Here is a 26,562-nt window from a genome sequence, read left to right as displayed (position 1 = left end):
TTTGTAAATATAGTTTAACATTTTTATCCAAATTATTCTTGTAATCTGTTTTTTCTAAATCCACATTTGAATCTGCTTCAACCTTATCCAGTAGAGAATGTTCCTCTTCTCTAGCTGCTTTTAGATCCAGTTTTGGAATAGTACACAATCATAAAAGTAACTGTTGAAGGCTTTGGTCCCAAATATCTTTGAATTCATCCCAAGTTAAAATAATTTGCTCCATCTGTATTAGTACATTTCTTCTCCTTTAATTATACCTTTTAGTACTTTCTCATTCCCATTAGTGAATAACTTTCAACTCTTTTTATTCTTTTTTTTTTCTTGATCAACAGTATTTTCCCAGAAGAAGATTTCTTATATTTAATTTTCAAAGTCTTCATTTTTTTCCCAGGCAAACACATTGTCCTACAGGAAAAATTCCTGTAATTAATTTCAAAGTCTTATTTCAAATCCATCTAGTCCCTTAGTCTGTTTATAACTTTCCAAAATCCATATTTAAATGTCCTACTGTTGTTTATTCCGAAATGGTTAAACCCTTAAACTTACATAAAAATATTTTGTTAGTGGCTTGAAGGAGACTCCCTGATGTAATATAATGAAACTTCATATCTCAAGGTTCTTAATAGACAAACAGCAGTTATCAAAAAGTAATTCCAAAAGGAAATATGCAAACCCTGTGTTGTCTGCATATTGTTGAATTTTTGGATGGCAGCAGAAAGTACTACTTAGAAAGTCAATAGAAGGTAACTCAGCAATTCCTTAATTGCATTCTTTATCATATACTCTCCTTTCTCATTCTCTGAATTTTATGAAAAGTGCAGATATTGTTCTCTTTGTAGTATTTTACCTCTTTTCTTTTTCTGCAAAAATCCCATTAAGCAGAAAATGTTGCACATCACCCTTTAAAGAAATCCTAAGATTGGAGTCTGGAAGCATTCTGTCCTGTTTTTTTAGCATTCAAATAAAAATTGGATCCAATCCAAATCTCTGGCTAAATTACACAATGCCTCACTCTGATGCCTATTTTCTTCAATGTCCGGTACCTTCACAAAGAAACTGGAGTACTGCAGGAGGATTGGAAAAGACTGCTACATAACACTTTCAACAGATGTAATCAAATAGATAATTCTGATGTAAAATGGCTACACACATTCTAAAATAAGCTCCCTATTCTCTCCCCCTTTTGCACAAAATATTAGAATATGTTCCCCAAATCACAATTGTTAAGATATGGAGTAGTCATCAGATAGCTGATCAAAACTAAATAATTTTTTTTTAAAAAAATCCAACAGTAACATATTAGTTTTCAATAGACACTAAAAACTATCAGCTTTTAATACAAATATGCTGAATTTTCAATATTTATTTTATATTTCTCATACAGTACCTCCATTCTTTTATTCTGCATCAAAACTTTATTGTATTATCTAGTAAAATAGAGTTTTTGGGAAGTAGTTATTAGCTGCGAGATCCAATTTTCTGAAAAATAAGTTTACAAGATTTTTTGAGAAATAATTATTGCGATCTATTTGTTTGACCTGTTTCTATCTACAGTGAATATACTACATACCCTACGTACCCCTGTTAAAAGGCCATGTAAATGTAAATCTCATCAGTCTCATCAGAGCATAACACATTTTCCCATATCCTTTTGTCAGACTTGATGTAGGTTTTGGCAAAATGTAGCTGGGCTTGTATGTTTTCTTTGCAAGAAAAGGCTTATGTCTTGCCACCCTACCTCACAGCCCAGATATAGGAAGAATATGGAGATTTTTGACAACACATGTAGTACATAATCAGTCCTTGCCAAAGTTTCCTGAAGCTCCTTTAATGTTGCTGAGGGCCTCTTGGCAGGATCTTGGATCAGTTTTCGTCTTGTTTTGCCATCAATTTTGGATGGACATCCAGTTCTTGATAATGTCACTGTTGCGCTATATTTTTTCCACTTGTTGACAACAGTCTTCACTGTGTTCCATGGTATATCCAAAGCCTTGGAAATTGTTCTGTACCTTTTTCCTGACTGATACCTTCCAACAATTAGATCTGTTTGATTCTTTGTAAACTCTTTGCAGACCATATCTTTTGCCCTAAGAGGCAACTGAGTCAATCCTACTAGAACAGCTGAACTTTATATGGATTTGGTCAGAGTCACTTTTGTTAGAGTTTGCAGCAATCCAACCAGCACGCAAGTAATTAATTCACCAGGATTCATGTATAAAGGAAATTTCTTTATATGCAGTAATATAAATTATGATGCCCATGCACAATTTCCATGCAGTAGAAGCCAGAATCAGAACTCAGAATCCAGAAGTACAGAATCTATTTTAATATGGAGGCAATAATGAAAGGACAAACCAACTCTTTTATACATAATTGTCAAGCTAAGCCACACCCAGACTCCAAACTCTTTGAGTCACCAAACAGTCCCCATTGGCTGACCTATTGCCATGTCAATTCCAATTCATGAACTCTTATACACTGACAACTTTAATTGATGACAGATGTGTATTATATAACACATTCAATGTGATTAGTTACTTCTGAACCCAGCGACATCCCTGCTTATAAAGGATGTGTATACTTATGCAATCCCATTCATTTTATTATTATTTTATTCTTCCCTAAAAGATTTCAGTGTTTTTCAATTGAATTGTACAGCTAATATGTTATATTAAACATAGAAAAAATTCTGAAGTGGTTTATCTTGGTCTGTTTTTTTTACATCTCAAAAATGTATTGATTCATTTTGTGAATCAGCAATGATATCTTGATTTTATACCTCGACATTATTTCTAATAAAAAAATAATATGTGAACATATTTTTGCATTTAAATATTTATTTTCATTCAAGGTGCATAGTGAATGGCTTTGACCTCCAGTTCTGGTAGATTTTGGTTGTCCAATTTCAGTACTAATATATATACGGATTGATTACAATCTTAGAGAATCAACTGATTTGTCTTTCTTTGGGAAGCTTTCCATTACAAAAAAAGATCTTCATTCAAGTTAGCTGCTTTGGATAGTTTAATCTGACTCTAAAGGCAGCATCTGCAGAAAGGTCGGTCACTGAATGCATTGACCCAGCAGCTTTGCAAGCTGGCGTACAGATGTGCCCGCAGCTTGAAATCTGGTTTGAATTCCTCTGAGTGGTAATAGGCAATGTGCCATTCAGTTATTCTGCTGTCTGGATTTTCTCCTTTCCTCATCTCCTTTTTCTGTTCATCTATTCTATCTGTGGTGGTATGCTATGCATTACATTTCACAATATGAATATTGTTCTTTTTCAAGTTATTGCTAATTATTACATTCATATAGCTGCTCATCTTTGATTTTGCTAATTTTTTCAACAGCAGGCTAATTGAGTGCAAACAAACGTATGTTGGAATGTAGTAGTGAAATATTATCTTCCAAAGTTAGTACCGAAGAATCAAAGTTTTCATATTCACAGTAGGATGCTTATGGTGACTTCAAGAAATTATACTGGGAATGTGGTTTGCTCTGTGTTTTGTCTTTAAATACTCTTTGTTTTACATTGTGCTCTTTGGCATGTAAAAGATTTATTACATTCTACTTAGGAGCAATCCTTTTGCTACATGTAGGCCCTAGTCTGCAGATATTCTCTTCACCCTTCTATGTGTTTGTCCAAGAAATTAATGGGGCAAGGAATCTTAGCAACCAACTGCTGCTAGGGTCTCTGTGTCACGGTTTCTTCTGTTTTTTTGTATGGTGATTAATAGTTTTCCTGAAGATAAATATTTTCATCAAACCCAGTGTGAGATGCATAGGTGGGAACACCTGCAGAAATTTCATGTCTTCATGATATACAGTCTTGGGATGAAGAAAGGTTACATAGTCTCTTTTGTACCATTCATTAATACCGCTTTGTTTACTTCAGTGCCCATCACATGGATTTAAGATTCTGTAACAAAAAGAGCAGCCATATATGTCAAAGCCAATAATTTAAGCTCTGGAGAATGTAACTTAAATGAAAAAAAAGTTGATGTTGTGCTTTGGAGAAAGTTTTTAAGATTTCTGCTATATATTACATGTTAGTATAACCTGGCAGGACATGCTACTACATGTTAAAAAACTGAGCTAAGACCTCCAATGAACAGATATAGCCCATGTATTTATTAACAGTTTGCAATTACTAGCACAACTTGGCTTCATTAGGATGGCTGTGTAATTCTAATAGGAATTTCCATTAATATACTTTCCATTAATATAGCAGAACCCCTAAATATTATCTTTGATAAAGCTTTCACTACCAGTTCTCTTCCCAAACTTTGGTCACTAGCCACAGTCATCCCTATCTTCAAAAAAGGAGACCCCAGCTTAGTCGAAAACTACAGACCGATCTCCCTTTGCTGCGTCACCTGCAAAGTCATGGAATCTATCATCAACCAATCCATTACCTCACACTTAGAAACTAACAACCTACTCTCCAACAAACAATTTGGTTTCAGGAAAAAATTATCATGTAACTTACAACTTCTCCACTGCAAAAACATATGGACTTCAAATCTCGATCAAGGCAAATCAATAGATGCAATCTACATAGACTTCTGCAAAGCTTTTGACTCAGTAGTACACGATAAACTTCTCCTTAAACTAACATCCTATGGCATCTCAGGACCCCTCCACAAATGGATATCTGCTTTTCTGTCTAACAGACAACAAGTGGTCAAAATTGGCAACGCTTTATCAAATCCTGTTCCTGTCAAGAGTGGTGTTCCTCAAGGCAGCGTCCTTGGACCAACACTCTTTATACTATACATTAATGATCTCTGTGACCACATCTCAAGTAATTGTGTTCTCTTTGCTGATGATGTCAAACTATTTAACACCACAGACAATACTTCTATCATTCAAAACGACCTTGATCATCTAACCGCTTGGGCTAAAAATTGGCAGCTCCAAATTTCAACCAGCAAATGCTCAGTCTTACATATAGGAAAAAAGAACCCAAAAACTAAATACATACTAGATGGACATTACCTTACAGACGACCCCCATCCCGTTAAAGACCTTGGAGTTTTCATGTCAAATGATCTAAGTGCCAAAGCCCACTGCAACTACATAGCAAAAAAAGCTCTAAGAGTTGTAAACCTAATTTTGCGTAGCTTCTTTTCCAAAAACACCACACTACTAACCAGAGCATATAAAACATTTGCTAGACCAATTCTAGAATACAGCTCGCCTGTTTGGAATCCTCACCACATCTCTGACATCAATACAATTGAACATGTCCAGAAATATTTTACAAGAAGAGTTCTCCATTCCTCTGAAAACAATAAAATACCCTATGCCACCAGACTTGAAATCCTAGGCTTAGATAACTTGGAACTCTGTCGCCTTCGACATGACCTAAGCTTAACTCACAGAATCATCTATTGTAATGTCCTTCCTGTTAAAGACTACTTCAGCTTTAATTGCAATAATACTAGAGCAACTAATAGATTTAAACTTAATGTCAACCGCTTTAATCTAGATTGCAGAAAATATGACTTCTGTAACAGAATCATCAGTGCTTGGAATACTTTACCTGACTCTGTGGTCTCTTCCCATAATCCTAAAAGTTTTATCCAAAAACTTTCTACTGTTGACCTCACCCCATTCCTAAGAGGACCATAAGGAGCATGCATAAGCGCACAAACGTGCCTACCGTTCCTGTCCTATTGTTTTTCTTTTCTTCTTCCTATATATATGCTTATACCTCCTTATATTTACTCATATATGTGTTTATATATTATATAATCTTTTGTATGATACCTGCATATATTGTTGTGACAAAATAAATAAATAAAAATAAGAATTAAAAAAAAAAGCCATATACTCATACAGTTCTATTTCTCAATTCACGTATCTTCAAATATTTTCCCCAGCCCCTGAATGATTAGAGATTCATTTCATCACATAAAATGTGACATCACACCACATCTTGGTGGTTAGATATTCAGAGCTTAAACAGTGCATAGAGTTTGAATTATTTATTCTTTGATAACACTTTGCTAGTAAGAAATGTTGTTGGTCTTTACTGGTGTTACTAAATACATTTTCATTTTATTTTTTGTTGGTACAGATTCCAGTTTACAGATTTGCCAACACAAATCACCAACATGTTGCACTAAGAAAATGGAAGAAAATTATCAAGCAGCTGTTAGAAGAGAAAGAATAGAGAACACTCAGACTCTAAATTTTGAACTGAAATATATGATTGTTGGTCACATTACAGCTTTTCAAGGTAGGAACGCTGACATTATGATAAAACTTTTCCATTTATTTAAACATTTAAAATCATGTTTGCTGTATCACTTCTTCCAAAATGGTAATACTAGTCAGATTGATTTATTTTAAAGGATGCCTGACTCCAAAGTGACTATGAGTGCCTTATTTCTTTAAAAGAATAAATAAAAAGAACAGACGTGACTATGATTGTCTGGACAAAATGTACTACATATATTATAAAAACACAACAAAGGCTCTAAAACCACGATTTCCCAAAGCCTGGGAGAAAGCCAGATTTTAAATGACTTTTGGAGCAGAATAAGGGTGGAAACCTAAAAACATGATATAAAAGAAAGAGTTCTCTAACATCAATCGCAAGTATTCAGAGATGCACTTCTAAAAATACAAGTTCTGTTGTTTAAATATTGTGCAATGTCATATATCAGAACTCTGGTTTTAAGAACGGGTGGATAAGGTAATGCTTGTCACCTAATCATTTTAATACTTTCAGCATTACAATTTGATGAAAAGCATTAAATTGAAGTACAATTTTTACTTAACGATAAAGTACAATTTTAAGGTAGCCTCCTTTTTTTTAAAAAAAGAATACAAGTTATATTACTTGTATTTATAGACTGTGTTCTTCATTTCCTGTGCCCAGTCCTTCTATGCTGCCTTATTGTGGCAAGGAGATATTCCTGGGAGGGATAATTGCTGAGAATGCATGCCAAGCCTATATATTCCCACAGGGTCACTCAAGGTATGAAGGTCATCCAGACTATCCAACTACAGCAAGCAGGCTTCTGTGGTGGGCAGTAGCAATGTAGGAAGATGTTGGAGTAAATGTTCATGTAAGTGATAATGGCAAAGTCATCATTTCACACTGCCTGGGAGAAGGAAATGATAGGCACTCCTGTATTTTACCAAGGAAACCACATTGGTAGAATGTGGTAAAATGATGAATAATATAGTAATGGATGATGGTCCCTTCAGATAGGACTGAAGAAAAGCGGATAATAGTACTAGATTAAAATCTTCTTAATGTCTAGTTGCTGATGTTGCCATGTAAGAAAAGAAAACCCAAGCTGCAAAGGCAACCACAGAGGGAAGATGGAACATAGGACACATAAACACAGATAAATTCAACACAGTGCAAATGAAATGAATAATCTACACACGGGTATTTTAGGCTTCAGTGAACTGGACTGGAATTGAACGTGCTCAGTCCAAAACACACTGATTATTATTCAAGACATGAGAAACAAAAATGGAATGGCACTGCTTTCATGATGATGAAGAATATATGACTAGGACAGTACATTGCTACAATGCTGTCTATAATTGAATAAAACCAGTTAAATTTTGCAGGCAGACTTTTATTATGATGGCTATCCAAATTTCTGTTTCAACCACTGATGCAGAAGAAGAGGTGGTTGATGAGGTTTCTGAACAAGTTCAGTCTGAAATTTGTGAACAAGAACATGGGAAAAAGATGTGTCGCTTATGGTTAACTTTGGAGTGCCAAAGTTAGAAACAGAAAAGAAGAAAATGAAGGAAGACAATTTTATCAGTTTCTGCCAGTGCAATGTTTTCTTCATTTCTAATATAGACATATATAGTCAAGTTAAGTCAAGTCAAGCTAAAGAAGAAAGTGGAAGAAACTAACTGGTTACAAGAATGTAATCTTCATCCTATATGCACAATTTTTGGGTGGAGAGGATCAGGAATCACTTTGAAGTCTTGAACTTTATTGATAGAGAAGTAGAAAAACTGTGGAATGGACACATGCACACACACACACACACACACACACACACACACACACTCTCTTAGGATGAATGTGGAACGTGATAGCCAAGAGCAGAAGAAGGCAGGATTAAATATAAAATACAAACTAGTGCCAATGGGTACAGCAACCATGCTTAGTAGTGACAACAAAAATGTTGAACGGGTGAGTAGTTTCTGCTTTTTTGATTGACTATCAACAGTAAAGAAACTACCAGTCAAAATATCCTGCAGACTACCAAGGGTAGCAATGATGACTTGGAAAAGATATTCTGATACTATGATATGTCTGTGTCTATAAAGACCAGTATTGTGTGGACAATATGATACCTGCGATAGTTTATGGAAGTGAAAATTGGAGTTTGAAGAAGCAGGAAGAGTATTAATGCTACCAAGAGTATTGGTAGTCAAGAAAATAAAATAAAAGAAACAATCTAGGGGTCTATCTCCAGGGAAAAATGCTGAAGCTCAAATTACCATATTTTGGGCACATTATGTTCCAAATTATATTCCCCTGTTTGGCAAGAGATCAGTGTGCTAAGGGTCAAGCTATGCTGTCATTTAAGAATTAACATCGATTTAATGACATATAATCAATCTCATGCCACTATTAGACTTCCATTTTGTGGGACTAGTTTCTGTATGATTTCTGTTTTATGGGGCTGGTCCTATATTCTACAGAAACATGGAATAAAATTCTGGTTTCATTAATTTCTGTATGAACAGGGAATAGGTGTTGCTGTAGATTAAGGAGAGCTTCATACTATTCCTAATGAACAGGTTTCATATTTTACCTAATTTATTAGCCACAAACAAAACAACAGGCAGCTTTTTCCACTTGTTTGTCCCGAAGGGTTTCACACTTTTATAAACATATTGTTACTTGGATGGTAGAAATTTGCTTTAGCTGTTTGGTATTCTAAACTGCCAGCAATAGAGCAGGGGAGCTGGGATGAAGGGGTGTGGAAGAAGCAATTTGTTTTATTTCACTGCCTGGAAGAAAATAGTCTTAGTAGTATTCCACATAGTTCTGAAAATCTGGCACCGAGTCACATTTGACTCCTCTGCTTGCCAAAGGGGAAATACAGAGCCATTGTTGACTGACAGTGAATTATTCAAGTGATCTTTCAGCATCATTATAGAATAAAGCAAAGGTCAGAATAGATTAACCTGTCAGACCCTGAGGTCAGTCAAGCAGCTTTATTGCTTAACTGAGTGAAATCGGTCATTAGACTTTTCAAAGTAGCTTGAATTTACAAGCACTTTCCAGAAATAGCTGTCCAAATTATTGTATTGTAAATGATTATAAACTTGCTTTGTCCACCTTAGGTGAGAACATGCCAGCATTTCAGCTTTGCCTTCTTAAAATCTCAAAGGGTCATTTGTTCCTTGGGTTGGCTGAGGTTTCAAAAGGTGCTCTAACTCCTTTATTCAGATGACACTGTATCCACATTCTATTGCTTAAGCAGGGATCTTTGGTTTTCATTTCTTTTTTCATTCTGAAATCATTTTCCCTGCATTTAGCTTGGTTTATTGTTTTGTGACATCATTATGAAACATTAAAGGCGGTATGCTTCAAGCTGATCTGCTGACATAAGGCCCTTTCACTTTTCCATGAGGAAAAGTGTTGTGCTGGTGGAACTATTGATACTTGTACTGAATATCAAATTAGCCAATTCAAAACCTCAACAATTGGTAATATATATCTCCAGGAACCTATGATCTTTCCTTCCTTTCTTTCTTTCTTTCTTTCTTTCTTTCTTTCTTTCTTTCTTTCTTTCTTTCTTTCTTTCTTCCTTCCTTCCTTCCTTCCTTCCTTCCTTCCTTCCTTTCTTTCTTTCTTTCTTTCTTTCTTTCTTTCTTTCTTTCTTTCTTTCTTTCTTTCTTCTCATTAATATTTCTTAAATATCCCAGAAGGTTTCTCCTAGTTTCTTTAAATTTTAATTTAGATGAGACAACAGATGACTTTCTAAGCATTTTTAGACAGAGTGCAGATTGCTATAGAATAAGATACATGATGCTTTATCTAGAAAACCATGAACCTCTTTTATTAAGGCCACTCTTTAGAAGATAGGAAATAGAAAGAGTCCTGCTACTGATATTCCCAACAGTAAAGTTATATATTAATCAGTTGTTCCCCTATCATGTTGTTTTAATTAACAAGTAGCAATAACTTGTAACTGAAGTAGGAATAACTGTAGAAAATGTAAAGTTGTATTATTCTTCAGTTGTATGGATGTGTTTAGGCTTACATCCTGGTAATAAATGTGGTGAAACATCAATATTTCTCCACATTTATTGCATTTGTTGTGAGGGCTGATCTGGAGCACCACTTAGGGTGACCTTTTCTCTTGGAAGTTCTAGTTGTCATGCCTGAAGCAGATTCAGAAAATTCTGATGATAAAGAACTTCTTTTGGCTGAGGCCTGGGAATCAGCAGCAATCAAATATCTGAGGCTGACTCCTTCAGAGATCATCCAGATTATGCTGGCAGTCAAATGAGGTTCCTGTTGCCAAGCAATTGTGCAGGCCTTGTATGCAGCCTATAATCCAGACAACAGAGGAATTTGGTGCATCTTGTTGCCAGACAAGATGACATCAGTTTTAATTAGTTCCCACCTCGCAATATCCCTACTCAGGCTGGCACTGTTGGGAATAATGAAGCCCAACTGGACAACCTTTCCATGAATGCTTTGAATCTTGAGGGGGTCAGTCTTTTAGAGGGATACCATTCCATGACATAGACACCATGATGCAAGTTGGTACCACAAGCAGCCTCTTTTAGCATAATTTCTTTAGATGAGTTGAATATGGTTGGATTGGACAGTCATATTCAATCTCCTTCTCCAGGAAGAGTCACAACTCACATGCCAGCTAAAACTGGACAAAGGCTGTGATTTCCAGGCTTTGTTACTCTAATCTACTCTTCTAAGAATGGGCCAGTAGTGGGTTTCAATTCCCGTCGCTACTGGTTTGCTTGTGGGTGCGCACACTTGCGTGACACTTCTATGCAAATGCAGAAACGTCCGGGTGGGTGGGCAGAGCCTCATGCTACCGCCGCTACTGGTTCGCCCAATCCGTGCAAACTGGTAGCAACCCACCACTGGAATGGCCATGATTCTAGCAGGTCACCAAAGTTATGCATTTATTTCCTCAGAGACGGTGTCACCTATTGAAAAGAAAATATGAGAGCTGAGAGAAAAGTACAAGGAATAAATAATAGGACCAGACCCCCAAGGCCCAGCTTTAGCCTGTTTCATCTCATCCACATAGTAAAACATCTATTTTCATAGTGGCTTGAGAAAATTTTTAACACCAACTGCAGCTATTATGTTGGCAGCATATTGGCATCATCATCAGCATAGTGATGGTATTACAGCTTGAATCATCAGGTAATGTTACCAGTCCCCATGCCTTATGATCGGAAAAGACTGACCCCTGCAACATTTCAGTTATTCAGACTTCTCCTTCTTTACTACCTTGGCCTAGAAATTCCTCAGTCCTCAGCAGCTTATGAAGATACCATGATCAATGTTAGCAACTGCCTCTAACAGTCAAATAAGACTAAGAGGGGTGTGTAGTCTTCGTGAGTGTGGGGCTACCAGCCATTTGGAAACCTACCCTTATCGACAAACAAGTCCCTAACATGAAGAATGACGCAAGACCCACACTCACGAGTGCCACACAGCATGTCACCACCACACATCCATACAGAAAGCAAACTCAAACCCACACCGATAATGAAGCACGACCACGGACCAGAAGCCAGACTGCAGCTGCATCATTAGCCATTTCAAACCCCTCCAATCCATACATGCAGCAGACTGACACCCACCATGAAGATGTAGCACGACCACAAACGTGAAGCCGAACAACAGCAATGCAACTCACCAATTCAAATCCCCCTGCATCTCAGACCAACCTGAGCACAACCAGGCCCCCCCCAACAGAACACCCCCCCAGCCAATCAGAGCACAGCCAACCCCACCATCCAATTAGAGCACAGCCAAAACCCCAACCAATCAGAACACACCTCCACCCAATCAGAACACAGCCAAGCTCCCTACCAATCAGTTCAAACCCCCACTAGCAGTTAAAAGGAAGAAACAGCTGTGCTCATACATTTCTCCCAGAAATACGAAGCTGTAAGCACCTAGCCTGATGATGACGAATGGGATTTCGTCAAAACGTCGCCAAGACACTTCCAATTTTACGCAGGAGAAAACCCGAATAACCGAAGACATATATATATATATGTATGTATATATGTATGTATGCATGAAACTATGAACAAAAGTTAGTCTGACATGTTCACTTTATACTTAACACTAGTTTTTAAAGGAGCATCACATTTTCTAAGCCAACTTGCATACTTGGGTGCTTTGAATAAAAGATTTTTAGCATTTAAGGAAATCCTTAGATGATAACTTTAAAGGCTGATTATCAACCATTTTAATACCATGAACCACTTCTTGATTGATCCTGGCAATATATCTTATCACTCCTTATTTAAGTTTTTATTTTGTTTTATAACATATAAAATTTCAATTTCAATTGAACAGTGTGTTGTCTGGGTACAGATCATTTTAGGAAATAGTAATCAAAGTGTTTACAACAATATTCCTTGCATTAATATCAATTATTTTAATATTAATATTACAATTTTCAACCTGTTAGCCAAAACCACTTCTATTTTTAGAATCTTGCAACATTTTCAAACTTATCCTTGCTTTTCCCCCTTGCCAAATATATTTTAATATTGTTTTATTTAATTCTTCAAAATATTTTTTCCAGTTTTATTGGTATTGTTTGAAATAAATTAGTAATCTTGACAAGATATTCATTTTTGTAGTGGCTACTCAATCTACTCTCTCTGTATCAATCAAAAATGTGGTGACCTACTGATCGTGTTCTAAACATGATGAAAAGAAAATCAAGTTCCTATTTTAGTTATATGTAATGCAAGGAATCTATTAGATGCAGTTTTCGTCCCATTGTATAAAAGTTTGGACTAATTAATATTAATATGGACTATGAATAATAATCAAGAATCTTATTTTTTTATGTCTGAAAAGCTATTCAGAAGAATCAATTCACTGAATCAATGTGTATGCATGGAAAGATGGAACAAAGTGAGATTAAATTGTTGTAAACCACCTAGAGTCACATTGGGAGGTTGTGGGTATAGAAATTAATTAAATAAATAATGGTTATATTTATTCTCTCTATTTATTTACAAGGATTATATATAGCCACAGGCTCAATATATGACTTACAATACGTTCATATATCTCTAAATTTTCCACAATGTGGAAATTTACACATAATATGGTGTACAATGTACTCATGCACATTTTCTCTTAAGACAGAAGAAAAAGGAACTTTTCTAAACAAGGTAATAATTTGACATCACCTTCATGTGAATTTATGCACTGACTACTAAGAAGCTCAAATTTGTGGTTTCCATTATCTTTTATCCTAAAAACCACAAAGGATAAGAGATGAAAGTGCTAAGCAAAACAAAATATTAAGATCTAAGAGCCAGGCTCAGAGAGCACCAAGGACTCTACATTAAGATCTAAACCAGATATTTTCCATTACTTGTTTAACATGTCACACTGTATTTCATTCCATGAAGAAGTCCTGTTACATATTGGTGTTATGAACCCATAGAAAATGATGGTACCCCATATAATAAATACCTTTAATTGCTAAATATTCCTTATTTTTGAAACAAATTGATTTGTCAGTAACATATTGACTACTTTTTCAAGCATGTTATAGTTGATTAGTATTCATTAGTGAGAGAATGTCCTGCTTCTTTATATCAGTTGTTAGTAATAATGGAATGGAATGGTTTACCTGAGGGGTGTCAAACTCGCAGCCCACGGGCTGGATGAGTCATGTGTGGGCCACGCCCACTGCCACTTTAGCAAAGGGGAAAAAGTTGCGATATGTCACGTGATGACCACATGTCGTCACAAGTTTCATACCTCTGGTTTACCTGGACCTTGAAGCTAAAAACTACAATATCAAATGAAATCAGTTCTCGAATTTGTGTCGTAATTTTTCCCTTTTACCTACAAACAATTTTGGCAACACGACAGAATAAATAAAATAATGTTGGATTAACAGTCCTGATTTGCAATAATATATTTAAAACTAAATAAGCTTTGACTGAAGATATCCATTTTGGTTTGTTGGTAATAATTCAAGTATAGTGCTGCAGATGGATGCAGTTTAAAATCAATGGGCTATTTAAAACACGAAAATCTCAGTGGTATTCCATTACTTGCCATATGATGATTGAGTGCTAAAACTGCTGTTTGAAATGAGGTCGTCATGATTCTCAAATGTTAGGTCCCTTACTCAGAGAATTAATTTCACTCTCTTTTACTCTGTGTGTAATCATGCTAAGTATAGCCTTTCTCCTTGACAGGTTATTACTGTATATATCTAACCCATAGGATTTGATGTAAATTCTTATTTCAGTTGGATATAAAGCTATATGTGATCTCTTCTCAGGTCACTGTTGAATCAACAAGTATTTCTGAACTTTCTTGGATGACAGATTAAGAAAAAGCCATTTCTTCAGCGTTTATTCTTGTTTGTTATTGTTAGCTTGTGTCTTATTTGGCTGCCCTTTCAGAATTAGATTCCAGCAATGTGGACAAGCCTTTGGAAGTTGAATCCAAAATCTGTAATTGAATAGGAACAAGCAACTTTACACACAAAAATGTGCAAGCTTTCAAATGTTCTTTCTATAAAGAAAGCAGATAAAAAGAAGGAAGGAAAACCTACTTATACATACATTATATATTAACAAATTCATTCAGTGCTTTTATAAATTTGACGGCTATAAGAACTGACTTAAAACAGGAGAGGCTGTCTGTCTATACAGACTATGCCTCCTTTGAAAGTAATGTTTCATGCCTCATGTGAGTGCAGTAATCTGTGCTTCTACTTAAAGCATCCTGTTTGTTTATATATTTTCTAGCCTTCTGTGTAACTCTAAATAAAGATGTGTTATCCTAATGCAACTGTTTCAGTAACTGCTATATATATGTGTTAAAGGTAATCTGGGTTCACAACCAAGGTTGTGGACTGTTGAGCAGAGTACCCTATGCATGAAAATGACTGAGACTGGTTGTATACAATAACAGTCACTTGCGGACAAACTGGGGTTTGATATTCCTTTACTTTTAGGGAAAACGCAAAGTCATAGTCCAAAAACAATTCCAGGTCATACACATATAAAGTCAGTCAGTCAGGGATGTTACAAATATCAAGTCTTCTTACCAACGTAGACTTGCACAACAAACAAGGTCTTCTTTTAGTTTGGCAAAACAATTCACAACAGTCAGTATCTTGAGGAATCAGTAACTAGCCATGATCAAGCAACGATCATAAAGTTCAAATATACAGTTGCAGCATGTCATCAGGTTACAATGCTGTAGCGTCCCTGTAGATTCCCCACAAGCCATAATTTAATAGTCCTTTTATACATTGGCTACAGGGCTCAACCAATCAGGATGCTTGCATGATGCAGCACAGCCTTAAAGCAATTTCATGCCTTTCTAGTTAGTTTATATATTGCCTGGCCAACTGGTTAGGCAAATAACAATTTTCTGACAATAATGTATGTATCCGGCTGTACACCGCCCTGAGTCCTTCAGGAGAAGGGCGGTATAAAAATTTAATAAATAATAATAATAATAATAATAATGTATATATGTATATATGTATATATTTGTTTTTGTAGATTTTCACGGATATAGATATTTAGGTCTTGGCATATTTGGGTCTTTTCCCATGTAAGGTTGAGAGTATCTTGGCAATGTTTCGATGAGGTCTCACCCGTCATCTTCAGGCTGGTGCTTTTGGCTTCATGCTTGTACAAGCAAAGCGTGGTCGGAGCTGCCATCTCTCTATAAATACTGGTGGGGAGGTGTGGAGTATTGGCTTTGTTGCTGTAAGCGGGTTGGTTGGCTGTGTGGTTGCATCTTGATTGGTAGATGGAGTGGGTGTTTGCAGATTAGTCGGCTGTTTTGTAGCATCCTGTGTGAGTGTGGTCTTAGTTGTGTGCCCATTAGTCTTTTGTGTTATAACGACCTGGTTAATGGATTGTGTGGAAACGCCCTAAGTTCTGGGAATGGGACCTTCTGTAGTGGTAATGAGTAATGGTATATATATTCTAGAAAACCTGTTCCAAATAATTTTCAGATGTGCTCTATGTGTGTGTGTACACGCACAAATACACATATACATACATACACATATGCTCATATACTGTATACATATAATACTAATCACAGAGATGAAAGCATTTTCTGTAATAACAATCTTTAAGCTTAAGAAATAAGATGAGCTGAAGTATGAAAAAAAAGGGAGATTAAAAAAAAACTGTCAGATTCATTAATGCCTAATTTGCAATAATTTAAGTACAGCATCCTTGGTTATTATTCTGAAAAAGTTTATCACTCCTTTACTGGGGGTGTATCTTTGTTTAAAGTATAGCAGTGCTAATTATCTGCTTGTCAAGATAGCTAAGGCTTCCTATGGGAAAAGCTATCAAATATTTTTAGGTGATACCATAATTTTCAATCCCATACCACTGATGGAATTTACAAATGAATCTGCATAGGAAGGAATAAATTATAAATTCCTGGTTTAAAAGTTGAAAGCATTTGAGAATGGCCCTTGTTTAGACTCACAGTCTTAATGTGAGATTTATACAACAGGGATGTATAAAAGCAATATCAGGTAAATATGCACTCTGGAAAACCCTTGTTTTCACATCTGCAATGTATTTCTGTGTTCTGTTGAAAAATGAAATCCGAGTGAATCACCCATCCATGACTTTCAAGCAATCTTTTTCTTAAAGGCAGATGAAGAGTTTTATTGTTACCTTTAAATAGAGTGAATTTCTTCTTTCAATTGAATTGTGGTGTCTTTTGAACCAAGTAGAAAAATTGAGGAACAGACAATTTAAGGAAATAATTTCAATAGTAATCTTTCATTGAATACCATAGCCCAGGGAATATTTCCTAGTGTGTATGAAAAGGTCCTGTCAGTTACTGTTTGTTAAAAATAGTCTTAACATTTAAGTAAGGAATTATTCCACACTACTGGCTATTTGTTATCTGAGGAAAGAAGGGATATTGTAGTGGTAAGAAATGAAGTAGTATACAGTATTTGCTGGAAAATTTTGAAGAGCCCAAAATAGGAACTTTAGAAGATCTTTATAAGTACTTTCAAAGCCAGATTTTTAGTTTGTTTTTAAAAATTGTTTTTATTTATATTTTTTCTGCAAATCTAATTAACTTCAGATGTAATTACATTTTAATTAAATTAATTAAGCGTTAATATGTTTATCTGATGACCAATTTTTTATAGTTGATCACCCATTAGTTTATATTTCTACAATCTTGTGCCCCCCCCAAATATATCCTCTAAAATCCTGATGACTGTTCATTGGGCAATATAAAGGGAACAGGACAAAGTGGGAATCACTATAATCACATTACCTCCCGCTTGGATTATTGTAATGCTCTCTACATGGGGCTCCCCGTGAAGTGCACCCGGAGGCTTCAGTAAGTCCAGAATGCAGTGCGCGGGTGATAGAGGGAGCTTCGCGTTGCTCCCGTGTAACACCGCTCCTGCGCAGACTGCACTGGCTACCTGTGGCCTTTCGGGTGCACTTTAAGGTTTTGGTCACTACCTTTAAAGCGCTCCATGGCTTAGGGCCTGGGTACTTACGGGACCGCTTGCTGTTACCTCATGCCTCCCACTGACCCGTACGCTCTCACAGAGAGGGACTTCTCAGGGTGCCGTCCGCCAAGCAATGTCGGCTGGTGGCCCCCAGGGGAAGAGCCTTCTCTGTGGGGGCTCCCACCCTCTGGAACGAACTTCCCCCGGGTTTACGCCAAATACCTGACCTTCGGACCTTCCGCCGCGAATTGAAAACACATCTATTTATTCGCGCGGGGCTGGCTTAAATTTTATTGGTTTTAAATTTTCTATTATTAATTTTAAGGGTTTTTTTAGTTTTATATATTTTAAAGTTTTTAGGCCAACTATATAATAAGTTTTTTAATCTGTATTTTAATTGTATATTGTACCGTTTGTTTTACTTTGGCTGTACACCGCCCTGAGTCCTTCGGGAGAAGGGCAGTATAAAAATCGAATATATAATAATAATAATAATAATAATAATAATAATAATAATAATAATAATAATAATAATAATAATAATAATAATAATAATAATATAAATATTAATATCTTCCAAACTGAAAGGTTGTGATGTGTTTATATGGGATTGTTCATTTCACAAAAGTCCTATATTTCAAGAGTGCTGAAGTTTATGAAGGACAAAACAAAACAAAATAAAACTTCCTAGTTGGTCAATGCGATGAAATGGGGGGGATAGCATCCAGAACCCCCCTCCACCATCACAACGTGATATGAAGAGCAGTTTTCTGGTGGGAAGGGCAAGGAAGGGGAAAGAAAGCTGGGAGTTAAGCAGTTGCTGCTCTGAAACTATCCTCCATAAAATCTGGAAGATAGCAACACTCTCTTACCTTATTGCAGAGACACAGTAGAACTCACTCACGGGTACCACACAATTTATGTGCTTTTCTGCCAGCTAAAAAGCCAGAGGAATGCATACAACTTGCCTTTAATCTTGAATAGTAAGATGTACCTTTAAGTGTGATAAAATCTGAATCCACTTCAACAGTTGAAATGTATGCTTTGCTATTGTTTATTAGACTCTCTACCTAAAGAGAAAACACACATGCACATTGTACACATGTACTGTATATGCATATATGTATTAAAAACATTCTTAACTGAGATAGCATTAGTAAATATTACTGTTACTTTATGAACAAGTGGTTTGTGGGTAGCTCAGGTAGTTTGTGCAACTTGAGAAAACTTGACTTTGGAATGCCTAAAATGAGATTACCATCCATTTGGCTATGCAAATTACATTTTGGGGGGATTCTGTGAAACCCAGACCATTGACAGACAATTGATGTGAAATTTGCAGAGGACTCAACTGTGCTATTTCTAGAACTTAATAATCTATTTAGTAATATCAGAAACTAAAAAAAAAAGTTTAAAAGGCAAGTATAAATATTCACCTTATTTTTCATTGTAATCTGCAATTACAGTATTGTATTCTTTGATTAAATTAATCAAACCATGTACGTTTATTTTTTTTTCCTATCAAATTTAGAGACTGCCCATCTCACTCACAGAGCAACCCTAACTGATTTGACATTAATTTCAAGTTGTTATTATTTCATATTTGGGTCTGAAAGAAAACAATAATTGGATTTTATTGTATGGAAAGCTGAAAAAAATTGTTTACTTAAAGTATGTTGGCCAAACAATGCCTAATTACACTAGAACTCTTACATATTTATTTATTTATTAAATTTGTTTGCCGCCCATCTCACCACAAAGTGACTGTTTCCACAGAGAGTATTCAAGAGCTATATGGATATAGATAGTATCCAGAAATCTTGATATATATTAAAGGGAAGACACAATAGACGAGATCTGAATGACCTGCAGTTTGTTAAATAAGAGCTGAATATCTATAAGTAAGATTAAAAGTAGGGTGATGGGGGTTAAGATAACAAGAACACATATATAATAATTTTCTACTTCCATGATGTAACTAGAGGCATAGAGATAGAGATGGTAATGCCAGTATAGGTATGGATAGTAAAATCAGCTAAGTAGGAGACCGTTGCCTTAGTACAGATGATGCACAGCCATTGTTATGCTTCACATCCTATGGTGTTCAATTCAGCAAAGGCTTGACAACCACAATTGTACAATATGTTAGTATAAGTATTTAGCGTTTTTACTAATTTAGCATCTCCTGTCAACCTAGCCTTTTAAGTTAATTAATGCTCTATTTATTATTTGAATCTAGAAAAAGGGTTTGTTCAGTAACCAAGGTAAGTATATTGCATGAATGCGGTCAATGTGTCAGAAAGAGTAATCTTATGCTGAATGAGATTTTTTTCTGTATATAAATTAGCTTCAGATAATTTATATACCTCACCATTATGCCTGTGTTAATTGCAAAAATTACATCTGTTTATACTAGCATCAATTTAACTAAAAATAATCAACTCAAAAGTATTCTCCTTTTATAATGAAGTCAGAGCCTTGCTTTCTTATATTAAGAAATAACCAAATAAACAGTTGAAGAAAGCAAATGAAACTGCCAGGCAGCCTTATTATTTGCAGGGTTTTTAGAATCAGTATATTCAGAATTACTAAACAATACCCTGAAGATTGAAATCTGACTCTGTAATTTTGTAAAGCATGCCTGTGGCATAAATTAGGCTGAAAGGGTACATTACAGGCTCATCAGTTTTCCTAAATTACCACACCACAAATCTAATAAGTGATCTTAAATGTGAAGGAGCTCCTCATTATATCATAATTGTATTTCATATAATTAGTTATATCTTTGTAGATGTCATATAATTATTTCCCAGAAGTTCTCTGCTGGCCAGTTCATGTATAATAAAAATCCTCTTTAGATATTTCTAATAAAAAAGGGCTAAAGTATGAGGAGAGCATACACTCTGTACCTACCTTTGATATTTTTAACATCCTGATTGACTCTTTCTCCAAATTTTATTCCTCTAAGAACTATGATGTACAATAAATGTACATATATTCACCTGACGAGTAATGCTCAGCACAGAATCAGAAGCTGTACTTTATATGCTTCCAAAATCATGTGATATTTTTGCGTTCTAGCAAACATGAATAAATCTCCCATTTGGAGACAAAAGAAATATGGGTGGTGCAGGAAATAGAGTGCCTGCAAGATAGATGTAAATAGTAGGGCTAGCACACATGCAGCTCTGTCTTCTACAAATCTAGACTTCACTATATTCCCATTATTGTTTGCATAAATTTATAGATGTATATTATTTTTCCATGCCTCCTATGCTGTCTCTGGATAGGGTTGTACTGCTCCTGATGGACGAGCTCTGCAACTTATTTGTTTCTTTGTTTGTTTCCATTTCTTGGCTACCCAAGAAATGGGTTTCAAACGTTTTTACTACCAGTTCTGTGGGCGTGGCTTGTTTGGTGGATGTGACTTGGTGGTCATGTAGCTGGGTGGGCCTGGCTTGGTGGTCATGTGACTGGGTCGGCATAGCTGGGTAATCATGTGACTGGGTGGACGTGGCCAACTTGACATCACACACGTCAAGGGTTAGGGTTAAGGTGGATGGCTTCTTCTTGCCTCAAAGGCCTCAATGAGATACAATTTCCCTGCCTATTTATTTACTATTACTGAACATCCAAAATATACTAGTTAATCCTATTTATATATGCCATATGTGTACATACATATTACTTAGTTTAGTGTATAGGCACACAAAAATATACATTATCTACTATATATACTGTATGTGTATGTACACAAACACACACACACACCCCTCTCTTCTAAAACTGTACACATTCAACCTCACTTACTACATTTGGAAAAACATACCCAGAGTCCACTTTCTGCCACACATTTAATTATAACTTCTGTATATTTAGAACATTACACACACCTTCAGATGTTCTTTCCCAGCTTGCACATGACTGTTAGAGCCAGGAGAGGTCATGGATTGAATAAAATGTGGTGAAACTCACTTAACAATGCTCTTGCTTAGCAACCAAAATTTTGGGCTCAATTGTGGTTATAAGTCAAGGACTATCTCTGCCTGGGAAAGCACAGGCTTTCTGGATGGGACTTACAGGAGTTCGATTAAAGCATAGTGCTCTGAAAGACTTTTTTTCTCTCTCTCCCAGCAAGAGCAGCAGGGGACAAAAGCAGCTGCTGCTGACCTGGAGACCACCTGGAGCCCTTCATGTGTTTTCTGGGAACCTGTGTGTGAGAGAGAGTTTTTTTGCAGCACTGTGCTTTGGGGATCTATCCGGAAAGCCAAGCACAGAGAAACAGCCAAGTTGAAGGCTGGTACTTTCACTTCCACAAGGAACTACTCTTTGACCGCAGTCATGCATTTTCAAGGTCGGGCTGCTTGGAATGAAAAGCTATTCCAATAACCTGGGCTTGAAAATGCATGGCTGGGGCTGAGGAGCAGTTCCTTAACTCCTTAAGTCCAGTGGATTACCCCCTCAGCACCATCAACAATTTTAGTTAGGAACATTCCTTGTATTCATTTCCCTTTTTAAAAAAGTATGGATAACATTAATTATAATTTGAAGATTATGAGCCTGGGTATAAAATCATTTTTAATTTTTAAAAAAGATTTGTACTGAATTAAGTAGTCAGTCTCTGCTTACTTGAAATGACATCCTCAACCACTAAAGAATGGTGAGCCAGAAACTTGAATCTCTTATTCGCTTCAAGTTCAGTTTTTGTTTTGGAACTTTTAAAATGTCCTATTGGAAGAAATAATGAGATCAATAGAAAGAAAATGAAAACAGCATAGTAGCTTCAAGTCTTGGTGTCTTACATATCTTTCATCCATGATGAAAGCTTTTTTTAAAAAGCACAGATGGAATCAATAAAAACATTGCCATAAACTCAGACTAAAATAAATCAGAAACTCTTGTATAGCTCCACAATCCCATTTTAGACCTCAGCTAGGAATTAAGCTTGTAAGAAAGTAATGCTGTACAAACAAAACAATAAACAATAAAAACAAAAACAGCAACAATTTCCAAACCTCATTTGGAAATATAAACATTGTTTATATTTTCCCCTTGGCAAATAGGCAATTGCGCATCCTCTGACTTTGGGCTTTTCATCTTCCAATACTTAAATTCTATTCTATTCTATTCTATTCTATTCTATTCTATTCTACCTTATCAGAGTTTTTCTTCTTTAGAAATTGATTCCCGGTATATTTTCCTGGAAAAACAATATGTGATAATACGTTTCAAATCAGCCAAGACAAATTTCTTCAATGTATTAATTCTAAGAATCATTAGCGATATACTTGATCTAAAATAGGGATGAACACTCAATGACAAGGTGTTACATCAGCATGCCAATTGTAACACCTGGTATCCCTAGGTTATACTGCTGAAATTTGATCACAAAATGACAGATTTTTGGCATTGTGATTTTTGCTTTGTTTGCAGCCTTGGAAGCTACTTTGACCAGAACTAAAGAAGACTGCCTTAACAGTCCTGGGGGAGCTGCTGCTAGTAGGAATGATATAATTCATCAAAATATAATCCATTGTGGTGCTAACAAGCTCATCATTAATAGGCATAGCTAGAAGCCATCTTGAAGCATTTGAATAGAAAAATTTATTGGTGAAATTGGGTATAACAATTGCAAATTTGTTTCTCTTGATTGAAGAAAATGATGCAAAATAAATTAGTCCAAACAGAATAACATACATGGCATGCTGATAACTTCCTCCTTTTTAGTGTAGTTCCTTCTTGTTGCTTTAAAAAAAACCTGAAAAAGTTAACAAAAGCAAATGAAAAGAAAGAGTACTGTATTAGTTAATAGAAAGTAAGTCTGGGATGTATATACTTATGTTTTCTGTCTACTTCATATCCTGTGCTAATTTAGTATTTTGCTGATCTGTTCAGCTTCAATTTCAAGAGCTCAGTTTCTCCTGAAAAGTTCTATTCCTAAAGGTTCTTGTAGGTAACTGTAGCCTTTTAGTATACTTTTCCAATACTTTAACTTCAGTTTTCTACAGATAGAAATTCAGCTATTTGCAACATTTTTGACACCAATCAATTCTTATTCTTCCCTTCAAACACACTAGGAATTGTTATAGAATCAAGCTGTAACTTCATATAATGCAATGATTTTAAAATATCACAAATATTTTAAACTTTAGTGTATCAACCTATGCAGTACAACTCCCCCAATGAAACAAAGTACTTGCTGAGTTTACTGAAAGACTATTACATATTCATAGACTCTTTTTTAAAAAATTGGTAGTAGTATTACATTATATGAGGGATAACTTATGTATACATTGTATGGAGAATGAGAACTTGCTCATGTCTTTTATTCATTATAAAAATATGATACTAATTATTTAAATTTATGAACATTTTCAATTGTTGATATTTTTTCAGTAATTTATTTTTGTGCTATAAAGAAAAAATATTAGAAAGAATTCTTTAAATTCTGTTGAAGGTTCTAAGTTCAAAATTATGTAATCAAAGTCAAAAATAAAAAAAGTCTGAAACAATGTAGACCCCTACATTTCCAGGGGAAAAATGAGCAGAAATAGCAAAGATGACTTCTGAAATTATTTATCACTACAGTTTATTACTGTAGATAGAATTTCATGTGAGTTGGGAATACTTTGATTTAAGTTCATGAAGAAACACCTGGTAGAAATCAGACAAAAGAGAAACAGATAGCCATTTCAGGAAGGCTGACATAAATCTTATCTAAAGACTCCTGGCTTTAGCTAATTTTTTTTTATTTCTGTGTTATTACTTAGAGTAATATAGTTTTATCTAACTTTATAATCTGTCAAAAGAAAAGCATCAAAAGCCATACAGATTATGCAATGCTGTTTCCGTATAATTTTGAAAACATAGACATTCATTTTTAGTCCTTTTTGTACCTTCTACTTGATTAAAATTGCCATGGTTTTGTAAGGCCAGCACCTCAAATAGATCTACAACTTCTGAGCTGCATAAAGTCATGGAACATCCTTTTTTTTTTTGAGCCATTAGTGCTTCAAGCACACATTGCTAATATTAGGCAGCAATATACTGAATGGTGTGCAGTTAACAAACAATTTTCATCAACTCTGTTAAATTTCAAATATGCTTAACATACCATAAATTCTCCTCCCCTACTCCAAGCAACAGAACAGAAACAATTAAAAAAATGGTATTTGACTGCTAAACATTTGCCTCCCCTTAGATATATCAAACTATAGTATAACAAAGAAACTCTGACATTCCTAGAAAGCCTTCTGTCTGGTTCTCATCAGCTAGCTGTGAAAATAAAAGATGTTAGGGGAATCTAGATGTTAGAAACCTTGAGGTCTATGTCTATGGAAATTCTCAGTCATCCAGGTCATGGTTGTCCCAAAGATGCCTTTTCAGAAGTCAACTGGACTTTCTTTGTTTTGCTTGAAGACATTTCACTTCTTATTCAAGAAGCTTCTTCAGTTCTGAACTGAACTAAAGAAGCTTCTGGATGAAAAGTGAAATGTCTTCAAGCAAAACAAATAAAGTCCAGTTGCTTTTTGACAGAGCACTTTTGGTTCCTAAACTCCATGGTGGTTACATAAATACATGCATGTGGCATAGTGTTTAGTTACACCAACTCTTTGTGATCCAATGAACATAATTTCACCTGAACCAATGCTAGTCTGAGTTTGTATGAACTCTGCTTGTATTATCAGTTTGATAGTGTGAGCCATCTTGATTTCTGACAGCTTCTTTTTCTGATTCCCTTCAAATTACGTAAATACATAATACATGTATACAGAAAGTATGTCAGAAACTCTCTCTGTTCTGTAAGAAAGTTCTTAAAGTGTAGAGACATCACACTGACAACAAAGGTATTCACGTTCAAAGTAATGATTTTTCTATTTGAAACACAGGGGTGTGACAGCTGGACCTTCAGAATGATGGAACAAAGAAAAGTTGATGGCTTTGAATTGTATTGTAAGAAAATGTTGAAAAAAATATTGGAAAATTATTGAAAAACACACACTTCAATGTTTCTGAGCCTAAACTCTAGGAAAAGTTGGCTCTCATGAAAGGTTGGATGCAATCTTTGGGACTTAGATACTTCAGCCAGTCTATCCATGTCTCTTTTTTTAACCCTCTGTGTGGAAAATAATGCAATATGGGATGGAAATAATAAATATGCTAGAATATATGTACTCCAGCAATATCAGAAATATAAACGCAAGGAGTATATATAATAGCAATCCCAAAGTGGAGGTCTCCAGCCCTGAGTATCTCCCCAAAAAGAATAATAATTTATCTTTATTTTGGAAGTCTGCCAAATAGTCTTAACCTACTTTTGATTCTGGATTTCTCTCTTCATTACATGCAGTCAACTTAACCTAACAGTTGGACTTTGGCTTTAGTCACTGAAAGTTTTGTTTTAAGCCTCTTCTACACCCTTCTTTACATCTTTATAGTTCTGTTCATTGTTCCTAAAATCATTATTCTTTGCAATGGACTGGGATGGAGCTGTTGTGGCCTGCAAGCTGCTAGCAGAGCTGCCAGCAGACTAGGACGATGAGGAGGTTGGGGAGGAACTTGGGCCAGTTCTGGAATCTGGGGAAGGCTCTGATGGATGCGCTGTATCAGACACAGAGATAGAGCCAGGCCATCTGACATTTCCCAGCCAGAGGAGATGCAGCTGCCTTTTGAGGCTGAGTTAAATAGGGGGGAAGAACAGCTGCGGCCTGTTCCAGATGTGTGTATGCGCAGAGCTGTTAGGAGAGGAGAACAACTGAGGACAAAGTGTTGATTTGGGAACCAAGGCACAAGTGGATGCTGAAAGGCCACTCCCTGGCTGGGTAATAAATAGAAGGAA

At 35.7% G+C, this 26,562-nt stretch overlaps 1 protein-coding gene across 2 annotated transcripts in view; it reads left to right on the top strand.

The window, feature by feature from the left end:
- The window catches only part of LOC131200775 (glypican-5-like), a 406,607-nt gene that overhangs the window by 27,349 nt on the left and 352,696 nt on the right, over positions 1–26,562 (top strand). For both annotated transcript variants that reach the window (XM_058188024.1, XM_058188025.1), the window contains exon 2: positions 6,083–6,244. In XM_058188024.1, coding sequence (XP_058044007.1) covers positions 6,083–6,244 — 162 coding nt within the window. The remainder of the gene's footprint in view (positions 1–6,082; positions 6,245–26,562) is intronic.

The sequence above is a fragment of the Ahaetulla prasina genome, chromosome 6 (genome assembly GCF_028640845.1).
Source record: "Ahaetulla prasina isolate Xishuangbanna chromosome 6, ASM2864084v1, whole genome shotgun sequence".
Lineage (NCBI taxonomy): Eukaryota > Metazoa > Chordata > Lepidosauria > Squamata > Colubridae > Ahaetulla > Ahaetulla prasina.
Note: the sequence above shows the minus strand (reverse complement) of the source record. Positions and strands in the feature narration are given on the sequence as shown.